The sequence below is a fragment of the Barbus barbus genome (genome assembly GCF_936440315.1).
Source record: "Barbus barbus genome assembly, chromosome: 23".
NCBI classification, from domain to species: Eukaryota; Metazoa; Chordata; class Actinopteri; order Cypriniformes; family Cyprinidae; genus Barbus; species Barbus barbus.
In genome coordinates, this window is record NC_136751.1 from 7,442,831 (window position 1) to 7,460,995 (window position 18,165).

Here is an 18,165-nt window from a genome sequence, read left to right on the forward strand (position 1 = left end):
CCAGATCGCTTCCGGAATCCACATCACTTCCTATCATCAGCACTCCAGTCACAATCCAGCTTGTCTACCAACCGCCGTCGCCCTCTTTATATGGCTGCCAAACAGGAAGTCACCATAGAGGAAGCAGAGGGAGCGGTAACAGTCAGTACTTGGGCAAGGGCTCTCTCTGCTGGTGTGGCATTACCAGAGATAAATAAATGTCCTTGGTGTTCATGCTATTGAACCAATCATGTGTTTGTTTGTTTTTTTCCTCCTATAGTTTTCTGGGGTTATATAATTTTACATGCAACTATGCAATGTCCTACAAAGGTAAAATGATCTGATATGCCTGAGACTTATATCAGGGTCTGCTGGGATCCTCTTGTGATGTAATTTCCTGTCAAATGACAATATGATTTCCTGCATTTTACAGAAGATATACCCAATAAGATTTATAAGATCTAGGGAAAGCCCTCCGACCTCTTGTCTGACCTTTTGCTATAGGACTATACTATAATATATATTATTATTATTATTATTATTATTATTATTATTGAGAAACAATAATTAGAAATTATGCAAAACTTTGGTTTGTTTGTTTATTATTATATTTTTCAGAATTTCAGACTTTTATTATATACTATATTGCTAAAAGTATTGGGTCACCCCCTTCTAATGAACATGTTTGACTACTTTAGTAATGTACAAATCTTAATGTTAAAGCAGGACTTGGCTTTCTGCAGACCAGTCAAGTTCTTCCACACTGACTGAATCAATCATGTATTTTTGAACCGTGTCTTATACACAGAGGCATTGTCATGTTAGAATAGAAAAGGGTCCCGTCCAAACTGTTGCTATAAAATTAGAAGCACACAATTCCCTAGAATATCGTTATATGCTTAAACATTAAGATTTGTACTCATGGAAATGACTAAAGTAGTCAAACATGTTCATTAGAAGGGGGTGACCCAATACTTTCGGCACTATAGTGTATATAAAAACAAGATGGTTACACCACCTTGACACCATTGAAACTCCTAAAAGTCTGGCATGAAGTAAACATATAATTTGTTTTGTTTTAAATAAATAGCAAGGTCTACTCTGCACCTTTCAGCAAACACTGTTTTCAAACATAACCCATTTCCTTCATGCACAGACCTTAAGTTTTTTTGTTTGTTTTTTATAAGGTCAATCTAAAGTCATCTTGGGCCAGTGTCACCACACCAATATCAGCCATTCATTTACACATACCTGTGAAAGTTCCATAGTAAACTGATTTTCTGCATCTCAGCAGTTCTCTGAAGACTCTTCAAAAGACTAAAACTGTGCTTTTCACACAAACACAGCCTGGAGTGCAACACAGCATACCAGCCATGGATACTGCATAGAGAATATGATTTAAAATGAGAGGAGAGAGGGAGAGGCTACTGAAATACTGATGTACCAGAGGCCTAATGTGTATGTGAGTGAGTGTGTGTAGAGGAATCCCCTGTGTCAAAAGACCAAGGGTGATCTGTGCTGTAGGCTGTAGCACATGACTGTCATTTCCTTTCATTCTGGTGATCATATACTGTATAACATGCATGCACTTGAGTGCAAACATACAGAGCAGCAAGACAGCAGCAGAACCATTTTCACACATTTATAAATACTCTGCGGTGGTGTTTATGATTATGCCCGTGTGATGCACAAGTCAGAATATAATCTAACTAAGTCACATTCTTGAAATGACAAAGATCCATTCAAAACTTCCACATCCCACAAGTCAATGTTCAACCCAGATAAAGGTTTTGCAGCTGTTTGTAAAGTGGAATTCCCAAGAGAGGATGTTTTGTCCGTGAGTGACCTCTGCAAAAACAATCTGGGACACACAGATCACATGATCATGAGCCCCCGGTCACTGAATCAGTACAGACTTAGCAAATGTGTGTGTACTGTATGTGTGTGTATACATGGTATTCCTTACATTATGGGAACCAAATAATGTCTTGTCTCCACAAGTTAGTGATACCAGTAGTAAATGTTGACCTTTATTTATTTATTTATTTATTTATGTATGCATGTACGTATGTATTGGTCCCCAAGAGGAATATAGCTTATAAAACATACAAAATGAAGTGTTTGAAAATCTAAAAATGCAGAAAGTTTTGTGTGAGGGGTAGGGATATACAAAAAATACAGTTTCTACAGTATAAACATCATGTCTATGGAATGTCTTAATAAAACATGGAGACCAGTGTGCGTGTGCGTGTGTGTATGTGCGTGCGTGTGTGTGTGTGTGTGTGTGTGTGTGTGTGTGTGTGTGACACACTGTGCCCTTTGCTGTCAGTGCATATGGACATTTACGCAAAGCCCAGATCACGGAAGATTGCCGTTACAACTTGCTTAGTCACTGTGTTGCATTGGACATTATAGCAATAACATTTTTACTTCTTTAACTTTAAACATGACACAAGAATTGTTATAGTTCTCAAGGATGTATCCTAAAATCTAAGAGAAATAATTCTGATACTTAATAAATTATTAAGATAAAGGATGCAGTATTATGCAGAGTATTATGTGAATAGTGAATAGTATGTGTCATAAGATGTTATGAATGTTGTGTACTGAGTCATGTAATGGTAATATATTATGATGAACGTCATATCATATTACAAATGTTATGTTGTGAAAGGTATGTATTATAATGAATGTAATTTAATGTTAAATATTATGACATGAATGTCAATGTGATGCATGCGATATACTGTCTAAATACCATTTAATGCTATTTTTGCTGTATGATAATTTCAGCTAAGTGGCTTTATGCAGTGTTATAAATTTTACATTATGAATGCCATTTAATATTATTGTTTTATCTTGTTCTGTATTGTTTTATCATGCATGTAATATCACAAAAGCCATGTAATGCTGTGAAAGTCATGTATTAGGAATGCCATTTAATATTATGAATATTATATTATTTGACATTATAACTGTTAATGTTATAAATTTGATTATGCACTGTTGTAATGTAGTTGTCTTTGCTACAATTTGAGTCAATAGATGTTATGAGTGTTATGCAGTAGGCTATTATAAATGTCATACTTTATCATGTTTTGAATGTTATGCAATATTAGGCTTCAAATAGTGCAATGTTTGAATGGCAGGTATTATGTAATTTAGTCAGCCCATGACTGTCAGTGTTAGCCTATAAATGTCATGCCATGTTATAAATGCCAAACCCTGTTATGAGTATTATTATGAATGCTTGTGTAATAATATTATATTCGCCATTTAACAATTTGTACATGTAATTTATCACATTGTTTTATCGTGTTATGAAAGTCGTGCCATGACTGTCAATAATGTAAATGCCATATAACATTATGAACGTCCTGTAATGTTATTAATGTCATGAAATGTGTTTTCAGAAGACACCAAACCGATGCGTGCAGGGGTGCTGGGATTCCCTGATCGGGATCAGTTGTAGCGCTGAGTGTGAATTTGGCGTTTATTCCTTCAGGAGGGTGTGAAATCACATCCAATAACTCAACGTCTTTATTAGTCACCTGAGCTCTGTGTGATCTACATTGAAAGGGACACACCGAGCACCCCCGCATTTCTCTTCCCTCACCCTCGCTCACCGATCAATGACCGCGTGCAGCAGACGCGTCACGCTCGTGCGCGCGCTACGGAAACATGGAAGCGCTTTAAAGGCCCTAGATGTAGACGAACTAGAATCATCTAACACATCCAAGATTACAATAAATGTCATGAAAGCAAAGCGTTTATGTTTCGCCCGCAGTTGTATCAATATAGTGGATTTAAACATGAACATTTATGTGTAAATTATTTAGTAGACACTAAAAAGAAAGTGCCTTCAAAGCTTATTTGGTCTGTCTTCCTCAACGGGATCATGTTTATAAAATAATAAAAGCCACATTACTCAAAATTAAATGTTGAAATATATAAATAAATAGTTAAATACATAATTTAATAAATAAATGCATATTTATTTATTTATTTTTATTCATGCATTCATTTGTTTATTTCCTCCACGTTTCATTCTCTGTGTTAAGGTTGTCGGGACGTGCATTAAATGAATGAATGAATTAATATTTATGCATTTATTTATGTATTTAATTTGATTTATATATATTTCAACATGTTTTTTAATTATTTAATTTTGAGTAATTTGGCCCTCCGTATTTCCCTGCCAGTACACTGCAATAAATGAATAAATACAATTAATTAATAATAATATAATAATAAACAAACAAACAAACAAATAAATAAATACTGCCAAGTTGGGCTTACTACTTTCATGGATGTATAATTTAGGAAAGATTAAATAAATACAATTATATTATCCTCATTAGTTTACTCTTTAATAATCTGAAACAAAGAAACACGTCTTATTTATTTATTTATTTATAACAATTTTAACTTTGTCAAAAATATTTATATTGGGAGTTTTGGCTTGGCTTAGAAAGCGCATCTAGTTGGTGTATATCTACACCGTCGCTGTCATTAGGTCGCGCGCACTGAGAGCACGAGCGCCGCTGCGGTGATCGTGCCGCGCGCTCCAGTCTCAGCAGCAGCAGCAGCGGGAGGAGAAACGTATAATCCGGTCGTTAATGTTGACAGCGACGCGACACGAGCGATTTTAACCATTCTATGTGGGAAATCGGACACCGGAACACATATTTCAGCAGAGCCCGTGTGTGTTTAAGCGCACGGGTGTTTAGAGACGGATGAGGCCGGACGCTGTCGGATGGGATTCCCGGAGAGAAACCGAGCGTCGCTGCTGTAAATAATTCAACATCGGCGTGAACAAAAAAAAAAATGCATCTGCACCAGGTGCTGACGGGGGCTGTTAACCCAGGGGACTGCTGCTACTCCGTGGGAAGCGTCCACGACGTCCCGTTCACGGTGAGTGAGAAATAAACCTGCGCGGCGGCGCGTTATTTTACGCCTGTGCGTGATCGATGATCAAGCGTGACGCGTGCGCGTGCAGCCTGTGGGCATCATCATCATCACCATCATCATCCTCATTATGCGTGTATGGGTTCAGTGTGCCATCTGTCATCCTCAAGGTTATCTGCGGTGTGTGTGTCCCTGCAGATCAGTAGCACGCGCGCGCATACACACACACACACACACACACACACACACACACACACCCCTGCGGTGTGCAAAAAACATGCATGATTGTATGACATGCTATGCCGGTTGCAACGCTCACTCACTATAACATGGAGCTTGAAGGTTGATATTGGTTGTAACTAGTACCTACAGCAGATGACATGTATTGTGATGCCCAGAAAGGCAGCAGGCCACGGGGATTGTCTTAATAGGTTATTATGAGACACTGCCATTGTGGTTGGATGCTGGGCCCATCAGCTGTGCACACAGTTGACAGTCCAGAGTCTCTAATCTAAAGATCTAATCACTGTAAGTTGTGCGTAGTGCACTGTATTCAGAATGGTTAATTCAGAGCCCCTATTTGCACAAGTAGGCCTACATCAAAAAGTGTCGCTTAAAGGTATAGTGAATGCAAAATCACAAATATGTAACTAATATGCGTGCACAAGGGAGTTGTATAAACAGTGCATGTTTATAGCTACAGTATGATACTAAAAAGGCAATCAGTACCAAATGCATTACAGTGTTTTTTTTTTTTTTGGCATTTATATAACTATAACATGCTGAATTTCTAACAGCAATGTGATTCAGCAAGCTGTTTGGCAGCATTCCTCCCTCACCATTTCAGTCTGATTGAGCCCATCGTGAAGACTGCGGTGATCAGTGTTGGAATATTACTGGCTGCTCATAAATATCTGCTGTCAAATGATGTTGGGTAGACAATCGTGTTTTTGAAAGAATCAAGCTGTGCCTTTTTAAGGGAAGGTGCTCTGCTGTGCGCTTTGATTTGTCTGACAGTCATAGCACAGAGCAGAAACCAGAACTGAAACTCTGATGCAGTCTGTATATTTCTCTGGTTCTCTATCAGAAAGTCCAGACGTGAGCTTTCACATGATTAGGTCAGTGCTGACAGTATCAGTTTCTCTTTGGAAATGATTGTTGTTGGCTTGCGCAAGAGCTGCTGATGAATTGTTGTTGTTGAGTGATGTTGTTGTCAACCTTTTTAATTTTGAAAGCCGCTTGTTGTCCAACACAATATTTAAAGCCCCCCCCCCCAAACCATATTATATATAAGATATTTTGTCTCACTTTATATTTGGAGTCTTTAAATACAATATACTTAATAATAAAATAATGAATTGTTATATACAATATACCTGTTGTGTTCATGTTGAATTTCAAAACACTTTGCTGCTCTTGAGGTGGGACACAGGTAAGGTTAGGGATGGTTTGGTGGTCAGGTTACGTTTAAGGGGTAGAGGTATAGGGTCAACAGTGTAATTACAGAAATTAATTACAGGTCAGTATTTTTTCAAATATAAGTAGGACTACAGTATAACAACATGTACCCAATAAGTGTATTTTATCAAATGATTAATTTAAAACTAAGTACATAGTAATTAAAGACACTTAGTATAAAGTGGGTCTAGATATTGTCAGTATTTTTGCTGTAGTGTTGACAGAGCTAGTTGTTTTTAAACATTTTTCTGAATATAAAATCAAATTATTATGTCACAATTTCCATTAAAATATTAAGCAGCAAAAACAGGTTTACATTTTTTTTTTTTTTATTGTATTTTTTTTTTTAATATATAAAGGATCACGTGTCACTGAAGACCAAAGTAATGCCTGCTGAAAAATCAGCTTTTCATATCCAAATAGAAAACAGTTGTTTTTTAAGTATAACACTTCAGAATATCACTCTTTTACTGTGTTGTTTATCAAATAAATGCAGTCATACTGAGCATAAGAGACCTCTATCAGAAACGCTGAGTAATCTGAATTATTCCAAACATTTGATCCGTGATGTATATGCAATTAATTAATTCATCATCATGCCATTTTTTGCTAAGAAAATTTCCCATACTAAAAGTTTTTAAAAACATTATATTATAATTTCATTTTAGTAAAGCATTTGATAGCTAAATAGTTTTAGAAGACTCAGCATTGGGTTTGTGAGAGCTGTCAGTCTCACTTTCTGGGTGTCAAGCCTTTTGCTTTTTTGCTTCCTGCTTACCACATCAACGTGACAGTTCAACACAATACAGCAAACCCACAGACTGCCAAAGGAGGAACATATTTAGTTTATCGGGTTTTTGGGCTCGTGGAGTGGTGGGTTGTAGTGTGTGTTTGTGAGGGAATGCTTGCTGTCATTGGACATGGCATAAAAATACACCCCAGCACAGCGTGTCTGAATCTGTTACGGTCACGCCATACTCAAGGCTGACACAGACTTTCACTCCTGCAGACGCCTCATCCTGGGCCTGCTGGGATTATTAGCCAGCGGGAGTGGAGGGTGGATCATAGCACCAGAGGATTTCAATGCCTTTGGGTTTTATTTGGGTGCTTTAACCTCACAGGAATATCATTTCATCAATAGCTGCGACATTCAGAGACTCTTGGAATATGTAATATGCAAAAATATGGCTCATGCCTGCTAGTAAACGAGCTGATGTTTATCACCGAGCTTATGATGCGTCACATAACAAGCAGCTGTGCTTCCGGGTTCTTTAGACAAGCAACTTAGTGATGGATATGAGCAGCGTTACGCTTGTCAGTGGTCTGTTGAAGGAATAGTTTCCCAAAATGAAAATTCTGTCATCAATGACCTCATGTTACCCTTAAAAAAAAAAAAAATCTCAATTTTATACAGGGTGTGCAGTTAAATTATAAATTGTAACTCAATGACATCTTTACAACAATAATGCAGTCTACTTGCATAAAATGCATATAAATATCAGTTTTCAGTGTCACTCTATATATCCCAATAATACAGTATGTCTTGGTAAGATGATATTTAAATGCTTTGTTTTATGATCAAAGCTCTGTAGTTTTTATTTGTGTGGGGGGCATATAATGCAGTGCAATATGAGGATGATTGAGAGATGTGTAGATGAACGTTACTCCTCCTAAGCCTGATGTATACTCACATGTGAACATGATTTTTCCCAGAAATTGTATTTTCATGTGTAATCATGTTAGTTGCTTCAGTACAGTAAGTGTTCATCTTGAAATATTTCTAAAAATATAAACTGTATTATGTTTACTTGATGAAAAAGTGAATATTTTACATGAAATGGTTACCATGACTTGAAGATGGACACTTTTACAATTATACTAAAAGGCCTAAAAGTGATATTATACTGAAGGTTTTGACCATGTTGATAATTTACAGGCTTTAGAAATTTGTTTCTCAAAAGGATACAGAAGGTTTTCTAGAGTTAATTTAGGCTTTTATTCACATATTGATCATTGGAGATTAAATATGCTAAAAGAAAACTCAAATGTGCTTGTTGGACATCCAAGAATCAGTGAGGATTGTCCTTCCTTAGAGCCACAAATAATGGTAGAAATCTGTTTTGCACAACTATTGGTTAAAGGAAAATTCCTGATTATTTTCAATGTAGTGTTAATTTATGGCATCTGTGGCAAGTTACAAATAATTTAGATTTGTGTCTCCTGTGTATGTGTATATATATATAAAAAATAAATAAATACCAAGCCTGTCTTTCAGTTTCACTTGTAGTAAAGCAAAAAAAAAAAAAAAGCCTGGTTAGTTTGGTTTGTTGATACTAGGAAGACACATGAAGTTGTAGGTACCACCATAAAGCACCTCCTAGAACAAATTGAACCAACATAAATGTTGTTTGTAGTGCATAACCAGAAAAAGAGCAGTCCTGTCAGTGTTCGTTTATCTGCTCTTGTTTGGAGACAGAGGAGCTATCTGAGCTCAGTATAGGGTGTACTAAAGCTGATACTTTACTAATGTAAAGGTCTTTTAGTATTTAAACAGTGCAGGTAATGATTGTCAGTAGCTGCTTAACATTCTGTGGAATAGCCCTTTATGAGCTTAAACCGTTCGGTGGGACTAGTCTTGATCTCTGAAGGCTATTACAATCACTGCACACATGTCGGATCACGAATGCTGACAGGCACGCAGAGCCGAATCGGGCAGGATGATTTGAGTTGTCTTCTCCCAGAGGATCATGTTCTCTGAGATTGATGAATGATGTCTTGCTCAAGTCGTATTCAGTCTCAGAGTGCAGAGGGACATGAATGATAGTCTACTGCACTGAACACACATACACTGTCTGAAATGATACAGGTAAACATATATATAGATAGATAGATAGATAGATAGATATAGATGATCGGGTACTTGCCACTAAAAATGAAAGTGTGTTGTATGTGAAATTTGGTGACACATTTTATGTGATATGTTCATTAAAAGTGAGTTCAATTAAAGTGAGCAATTAGTTCTCATGACTGCTTCGCCTGTGTCATTCACATGGTGTCTGCTGACAAAGAGAGAGAAGTGGAAAACACAGACAGAATTGCATGCTTCCAATCATATAAACGGAATTTACTGTATAATGTGGAATATCATTGACATTTGAAAGGTTTTGAACTCAAAAATGTAAAGCTCTGAAACTGTCCAGTGAACCAAATTCAGATTGCAATATGGAATAATGTCTGTGAATGCTGCTTAAATGAGAAGTCTGCATGGTTTGTCTCGGAGCGAATGAGCTGCGCAGTAACGTCTACTAGCTAAACATACTCAAGCATGCATGGCACACTTGACTAAACTGAGAATTTGTGTTTAACTTTAACAAATTATGACAGACAAACAGTATAGGCCTATGTCTAGTAAAATGAATGTTTCAAACTGATACTACTACTATTAATACAATATTAAAACCTACATTGACTTATTATTATTATTATTATTATTATTATTAATATTATTTAAATATAAAGGCATTTTTTTTTAATCTATGTTTTAATTAATAGTATGCAAGTTCTGTTGTGCAGCACCTTCTTTGACAAAAAAATAATGTTACATGTATATGGATTCATTTCATTAAACACCATTTTGATGATGAATTTGCATCACAGAATCCAAAATAAATAAATCGAATTAGAAAAACAGAATTAGGGGAAAATAAAACCCATTTCATGAAAAACTAGCTTACTCTTTTGAGTTTACTTGGAAGCAAACAAATGTTTACAATCATTCTTGAATTCTAACAAACATGTAGAATGCATGTCATTCCCCATTTAAGGTATGAAGTGAATATCATGGTAAATATTGAAATTGTGTGATGAATGAATTAACTGATTAGACCGTTTTAACAAGAACAGTACAAAATAAACAATTATAAAATACAAACAGCTGTAACAACAATATTTGTTAAGACAACCAATTTAGAAAACTGATTAATAGTGAAATCTTATTGGAATTGTGCATTCATATAGCGTTATAATTTGTCTGTCTTCTGTGTATGCACAGGGCTCCACAGTGCGAGCATTTCACTCGCATTTGCGACTAAAAATAGATGTGTGCGAACTGGAAAATGTATTTAGGAGCACAAGTGCGAATACAAAACAGCATAACTTATACAGTAGCCTATAACAAACGTATTAATTTATTCTGTTTATTTATGGAAAAAATTGCGATGCAGCCTCATATGATTACTTTAGAACTTTAAAAAGGCAACGGTTTAATTTAAATGAGCACAGATGAGAAGAAAAGCGGAGCGAGTTAAAGTGAAGACGCGCTGAATGACGCACATTCGCCACTAGAGGGCGCTGCCGCTGCCGTTACCCCGGTAACCCAGTAAACAAATCAGCTGCGCTACTTTCCTAAAACTGTGTAAATAATGTTTCACACTCACAGTCATTTAGATATTTATATTCGCTTTAGTCTTCACAATAGCATCAAATAATTCTTACTTAATGAGCTATTTATTTTCAAACATTGTTTCTAAGCTAAAACATGGCCCATCCACTTGTTAGGAGGACAACACTTTTTTTCACTTAGAAATTATATATTGTGATTTATAAACAAAAACATATACCGTGACAAAAGCTTCAATGATTATTGTGAAAATTTTATACCGACACAGTTGAATAGGATTATAACTAATTACATAATTAGCCTATTAAATAGTGTCTGAAGTAAAATTATTTAAGAACCTTGTGTACTTTCTGTATTCTGATAAATTAAATAATTGTGATTGTAAATCTCTTTGTATCCCCTTATTCAGCTAAAACACCTCATTTGAAAAATTTGCATTGCGCCCCTAAATTTTTTTAATGCGCTCCTAAATTTTTTGACTTAGGAGCACATGTGCTCCTTGGTGAAAAGGTAAGTGTCAAGCCCTGATGCACACCTCATAGTAATGTGTGTGTGTGTGTGTGTTTGCCCAGTGGAGTCTATAATGGAGATGAGTGTCATTTTGAGCTTGTTTGCTTTCAGTGCCTCTGTGCTCTCTTCCCATTAATAAGTCATAGAGTTGATGAGAACACACACACACACACACACACACACACAGACAGACACACTGCTCAGAACAACAGGTGCAGCATTTGCCTCTTCAGTCTGGACTGATTAATGGCTTGTGGCAACCTGTGTGTGTGTGTGTGGATGTTCACAATGTACCACGGCATCAATGCTGAAGTATATAGAATACAGAATAAGGCATTGTTCAATATTGAATTTATGTACGTTTTCTACATACCGTATAGTATATACTGTATAGTGAACATTGTTTTATTTTAAAGTGCCCCTATTATGGGTTATGAAAGGTTCATATTTTGGTTTCTGGAGTCCCCATGCAAGGTCAACAAACACTTTCATTGTCTTATTATATGCGTTTATTTTAACCTTATTTGCTCAACGACTCCCAAACAATTCGCTCAATGATTAATTTTTCCAAATCGCTCCTTTGCGTGATGCTAATCTGCAGTGATTGGTTGATTTCATTTCCATTTCATCATGCCTGTAATGCTTGCTAAAGCAGCGTTTGTGAGGGCAGTGCTGCTTTGTGTGCAGCGTTACCGGGGAAACGGCTATTTAAGCAGCACCTAGTGTCAAAGAATGAATTTGCATTTTCATTCAGACCAACGTGAAAATCAAGTTTTCCCAGGTCTGCGTGTGCAACAAGTGGGCGGGCAGTATGCTAATGTTTCATGTTGACATCAACATGAAGCGGCTTGGTATTCGTTTTAAAAATGACTCGTTTAAATGATTCAGAGTCGACTCTTTCTTTTGAGAGACAATATCAATATCAGGATGCTTTCATTCACTTAGAGCTGTGTTACACTCTGCATGAAACGTCATTTTTAAAAATCAATAATAGGAGCACTTTAAAAAATTGAATGGTACACCGTAATAATAAATGTTTCCATGAGTAGTATGGTACACATGGTCACCTAGCCTTGTTACGTTAGCGAGTACATCCATTTATATAATCTAAAAAAGTATTTTGTGGTTTAAAACTTTGAACAAATTAAAATGTAAACACATTTGCTGTGTGCCAATTTGCAGTTGTGCCAACTGTCCATCTTAAATGATATTTAAACTAGTGCTGTCAAACAATTAATCGCATCCAAAATAAAAGTTTTTATGTACATAATATATGCGTGTGTACTGTGTATATTTAATATGTTTATATTTACACACATGCATGTAGATATTTAAGAAAAATTTTATATTTGTATATTATATATATATATATATATATATATATATATATATATATATATATATATATATATATATATATAAATTATATATATATATATAAATTATATATATATATATATACATGTAAATACATGTTAATATTTTCAAAATATTGTATATACTGTATGAATGTGTATTTATATATACATAATAAATATACACAGTACACACATGTATATTATGTAAACAAAAACGTTTATTTTGGATGCGATTAATTGTTTGATAGCATTAATTTAAACGTATAAATAGTGTGTCCCAAATTTGTTAAATGGGTATCCCAAAAGTACCTGGATGGTTTACTATTTCTAGTGAAAATTCAAAGTACATATATCCATGCACACTCTGACTAATATTGCCTACAACCTATTGAATGTTGGATGTGGATTCGATTCAGATTACAAACAGAAATAAGAAGTGTTAAAAAACTACAAACATGGAGGATATATGAAGCCGTCGGTTCAGAAGAGGCATTTAGACAAAGGGGTTTGCATGATTAATAATCAGTATTTAACATGCTGAAAAAAATATAGTTAATGTTATCCACATTATATTTCATCTGCAGCAATATTATGAACTTTTATAACGATAGGTTTGGTCATTAACTTTCGTTATGCAGTCACATCAGGAGAGTTATTGGCATGAAAAACTCACTAGTGGCAGATTAACATGCCTCTTCATTTCTCTCCAATATGGTAGGAAGATAAATGAAATAAAGTGCGAAGGATGTGACAAGATGATCAACAGGGCAGTTTAAAGTGTGATGGGATGTGTGTAACTAAGCAACAGAGTACATTTAAAGACACAGTTATGAAGAAGTATGTCCCAAAGGTTTCCTACTTTTCTGCTACACGTTCAAAATAGTTTTTTGAGGTTATTAGTATAAGCAGATGAATTGTGATGCAACAGTTGTCACATCAGACATAGAATGCTGAGTGCATTGCCTTATGGGTCACGCTAATCAGGGTAGTGTGCTTTGTTGTGCCCTGTCCGTTTTGGCATGTAGCCAATCATCGAGATATTTCATGTATAGAACCATTTCTAAATTTCTCAAATACCATTATGAGCAGTATTGTGCTATTTGAAACATGACTAAAAATGCTGAATGGAGCATGTGCAGTAGATCAGTGCCAGGAGGAAATGTAACCCAGGAAAAACAGGATGCATCAGTAAGCATATTTAGCTCATCAAATGGGCACATCTGTTTAGAGTCCGACACTGTGTGTGTGTGTGTGTGTGTGTGTGTTTACTTCCCCACTCTATGTAGAGCATTACACTCTTTTTGCTGTTGTTTAACTCTGTAATTTTGTATTTTTACAACAACATTGTGAATTGTAAAGTAAAAAGTCGTGACGTATTGTCAAGTATGTCATACTCATACTCGAAATTGGTGCTCTGCGTTTAACCCATCCAAGTGCACACACACAGCAGTGAGTAGTGAACAAATGCGCACGCGCACACACACACACACACACACACACACACACACACACACACACACACCGTGAACACGCACCTGGAGCAGTGGGCAGCCATGCTGCAGCGCCCGGGGAGCAGTTGGGGGTTCGGTGCCTTGCTCAAGGGCACCTCAGTCGTGGTATGCGCTGGACATTCACTCCCCCCACCTACAATTCCTGCCGGCCGGGGACTCGAACCCGCAACCTTTCGATTACGAGTCCGACTCTCTAACCATTAGGCCACGACTTCCCCTAAAAAGTGCGAAGGATGTGACAAGATGATCAACAGGGCAGTTTAAAGTGTGATGGGATGTGTGTAACTAAGCAACAGAGTACATTTAAAGACACAGTTATGAAGAAGTATGTCCCAAAGATTTCCTACTTTTCTGCTACACGTTCAAAATAATTTTTTGAGGTTAATTATACAGTATCAATGTAAATAAATGTTATGTCGGTGTGTAAATATGCTCCTTCTAAATCGTTACTCTTTCTCAGTTCAGTTATGACACACATTGCTTCATTGCCAAAGCAGTTTCTTTTAAACTGCAGCCAGTATAGAAACATAAAAATGCGACAGTGAACGTTGAAAGGGACATAATAATAATAATAATAAACTACAAAATAAGGAAGAGAGAATTCCCTGTTTTTCTTTTGTTTGTTTGTTTGTTTTGATTGATTCCCAGTCAGGGAAGTTTGGGGTTGCTAAGGTTTTTTTTCTTTTCTGTGTTGTTTTAGTAATAGTAAGATGAGTAACCGAAATATAATAATATTAATATTTATTTATTTATTTCCTGTGATAGCAAAGCTGAATTTTCAGCAGTCGTTACTCCAGTCTTCAGTGTCACATGATACTTCAAAAACCATTCTATGATTCATGTTTATTTGCTGAAGAAAATCAGTACTGTTCATGCGCAAGTCTATATATAATTATACCATTGTTTATAGTCATATATCAATCTTATATTGTTGGTACAGTCTTAATAAATTATGGAGATGTAAATCAGTAAATTTAATTGCATGCTTGTAGAAGCATAATCTGAATGACTAATAAATGTGGAACGTCTTGTTGAAGTGCACCATTGTGTTTGCTTGACTTTTTGAAATCTGTATTGTAATGTGTTAAATTAGTTGTAAGAAATGGCAGAGTTTAACTGAGTGATATCTGTTTCTTTAGGCCTATGGCTCAGGCTGTGATATCGTGATCCTTGCAAGTGATTTTGAGTGTGTTCAAATTATTCCCGGAGCTCAGAATGGAAACATCCAGGTGGGCTGTGTGGAGTGCTCTCAGCAACTTGGCCGGGTAAGACCATACTACACTTCTTATATTTACATTAATGCTTATAGCAGACATTTAATACAAAACACTGAACAAATGTGGAATACTATAACAAAAGTAATCCATCCTAGTCAAATAGTAACATGAGCAGTGGGCAGTTATTGACTAGAACAGACATTTCTAAACCAAAATATCAGATTTGGCCAAATTGAAATTGTTAGCCAGCCAATTAACAAACATGTAAATCGGTAATTAACATTTTATGTTTTCCTTTTGTGTGTGTGTGTGTAAATATTAATGTAAATTGTGCAGTGTTGTACAGATTGCTCTCATTTAATTGCTGCATCATTAGCTTTACCCAGTGGAGTTGCACTTTGGCCATCTGTTCTTGGATGGACAAGAAGAAAGTCCTGTTGTGGCTGGTTGGAGTGATTAATCTAAAAGAGCAATGGAGAGCACCACACGTGTTGGGGGAATCAAGCTTGCAAATTGATTTGAAGGCTGGGATAAAAGAGTGAAATGCAGCAAAACATATAAAAAAATGTCTTTTTCAGCAACATTCTGCTGTGTATCTGATAAGCCACAACTCACTCCTGACAGAGTACAAACACGGATAAATGAACAAATATCCAGTTATCTGCACTGACTGGGTTTTGTGTTCACAGTTTCTCTTTGCTAATGGTGGAACTGCTCTTTTATTATTATGGTAATTATAAATAATTTGTAAATACTTGTCTTTTTTTTAGATCGCTGCATCTTATGGAAATACCGTTTGTATTTTCGAACCAATAGCTTCCAACCCAAACAAGCGTCACAAGGTGAGTTTTGCACTGGAGGACAGTGGATCTTCTTTCAGAGAGTGATAATAATGAATTCTATGGACATTTTGACATCTTTAGTAATTTACCCAAATATATGCTTTCTATATTTTCCTATATTTTTCCTGAGAGTCATGTTTGACCAAAAAAAGTCTTTATTACATGTAATACATGCAATGTAATTATTTAGAGTAAAAAATATTTATTTGAATTCTTTACATTTTTTTTTAAAGCACCTGAATTACCAATGGCAGAAGACTGGTCAGTTCTTTCTCAGTGCTATAACCTACAATCTGGCTTGGGACCCGCAAGGTTTGTTTGAAGTATACACTTTGTCAGTGAATGAACTAAATGCTTTCAGTAGCTCCCTTTTTCAACTCTGTTTGGGCCTTCTGATTAAATAATACATTTAGGAGATATTTCTCTGACTTGAGTGCAAACTCAATCAATTATTTATGTTTGAATAAACAGAATAAAACATGAGATTTGAAATGGTAAATGGTGCAGGTTTGTTAGATTGGTTACTGCATAATAACGCAGTGACTAAGCATAATAAAAATAATCACCAAACTTCAATTTGTGTATTTTATAATTCTGATAACTTCCATTTTATTATAAAATGAGGGAAATATTAATAGTAATGATGATATTAATAATATATAACAATACAAGTGCACCCAAAACTTTTATTATGTGTATGGCAACATTAAATGTATATGTGTGTAATATTAATTACATCTGTTTGTCATGTAGGCAATCGTATCTTGGCGGCGACTGAGCGTTTGCAGCTGTGGGCTCCTCCAACCAGTGACACGCTGATAGAGGAAGAGGACAGTCAGCTGAATGATGACCGAGCTCATGAGCTCATGCTCAACGACTGGAAATGTGTCTGGCAGTGCAAGTGAGTGCAGCTTAAGATCTTAACCACACTTCTGTCTGCATACTAAATCTTTAATGTCACTTGTCTGATTTACTGAACGTTAAAGCACATTTGATTATTTAAATGGGCTGTATAATGGAAAAAGATGGATTTTACTCTTCTTAAATAAGAATATTATGTAGTATGTAGGTATAATATTGCCCAAGGTTTTCTCAAGCTGGAGTTTGCGAGGGGACTGCAGGGTGTTTGAAATCGCTAATTGAAAGGGTGTACAAATTTTATAATTAATTAAATCAACAAAATATCAAAATAAAACACTTTAATATTATGAATATTATATTGTGTATTATATATTGTTTTAACATTATTAGCATTTGACTTTCAGCTTCACTGCAGTGTGTCTTTTAAGGCTGGATGGATTTAAGTGTTCATTATCGGGGTGCTGTTATCTTAGAATTTAAACGATTATTATTATTAATGCATGGTTATAGTTAGCGAGGGTAGAAAATGAAAACAAATAGAAAATAAAAAACATCAAATTCAAAAATTGTGACTGACATAATGATTGATAATTAAAACAATTTTAAAAAGTAATTGTAAATTTAAGTAGTAAAATTTGAATTTTTTTATTTATAAATTTTTTTTTATGTGAAAACGTGAAAGAATTTTATGCAGGTGTAATGTGCTTCTTCAAAACACCCTTTATGTGGGCCCTATATGAAATATACCTCACTATGTGCAATGTGGATTTTCAAAGGTGTAATATGGGTCTTCAAAACACCCTTTATGTGGGCCCTTTATGAAATATACTTCACTATGTGCCCAGAATTTTTACCTGCATTTGTGTGGGTGTAAATTGCTCTGCTTCACGTGTGTTTTATGTCAGGACTGCTGCTGCTGTTCATATTACTCAGTGGTCTCCAGATGGAGAATATTTTGCCACAGCTGGAAAGGTAACCCCCCCCCCCCCCCCCACACACACACACACACACACACACACACACACTCTTCATGTTATATAAGCAATAAATAAGTAAAATAATATAATCTATAAATATAAGTGTTGCTAATTATAAGTACTACACACTAGTCCTGTCCCGTAC

The 18,165-nt window shown here is 35.6% G+C and overlaps 1 protein-coding gene across 2 annotated transcripts in view; it reads left to right on the forward strand.

Annotated features, from left to right (window-relative positions):
- The first annotated feature begins 4,519 nt into the window (after positions 1–4,519).
- dmxl2 (Dmx-like 2) overlaps positions 4,520–18,165 on the forward strand; it is a 72,881-nt gene continuing 59,235 nt past the window's right edge. For both annotated transcript variants that reach the window (XM_079373844.1, XM_079373843.1), the window contains exons 1-6: positions 4,520–4,893; positions 15,263–15,388; positions 16,111–16,182; positions 16,416–16,494; positions 16,936–17,083; positions 17,949–18,015. In XM_079373844.1, coding sequence (XP_079229970.1) covers positions 4,807–4,893; positions 15,263–15,388; positions 16,111–16,182; positions 16,416–16,494; positions 16,936–17,083; positions 17,949–18,015 — 579 coding nt within the window. In that variant the 5' untranslated portion in view covers positions 4,520–4,806. The remainder of the gene's footprint in view (positions 4,894–15,262; positions 15,389–16,110; positions 16,183–16,415; positions 16,495–16,935; positions 17,084–17,948; positions 18,016–18,165) is intronic.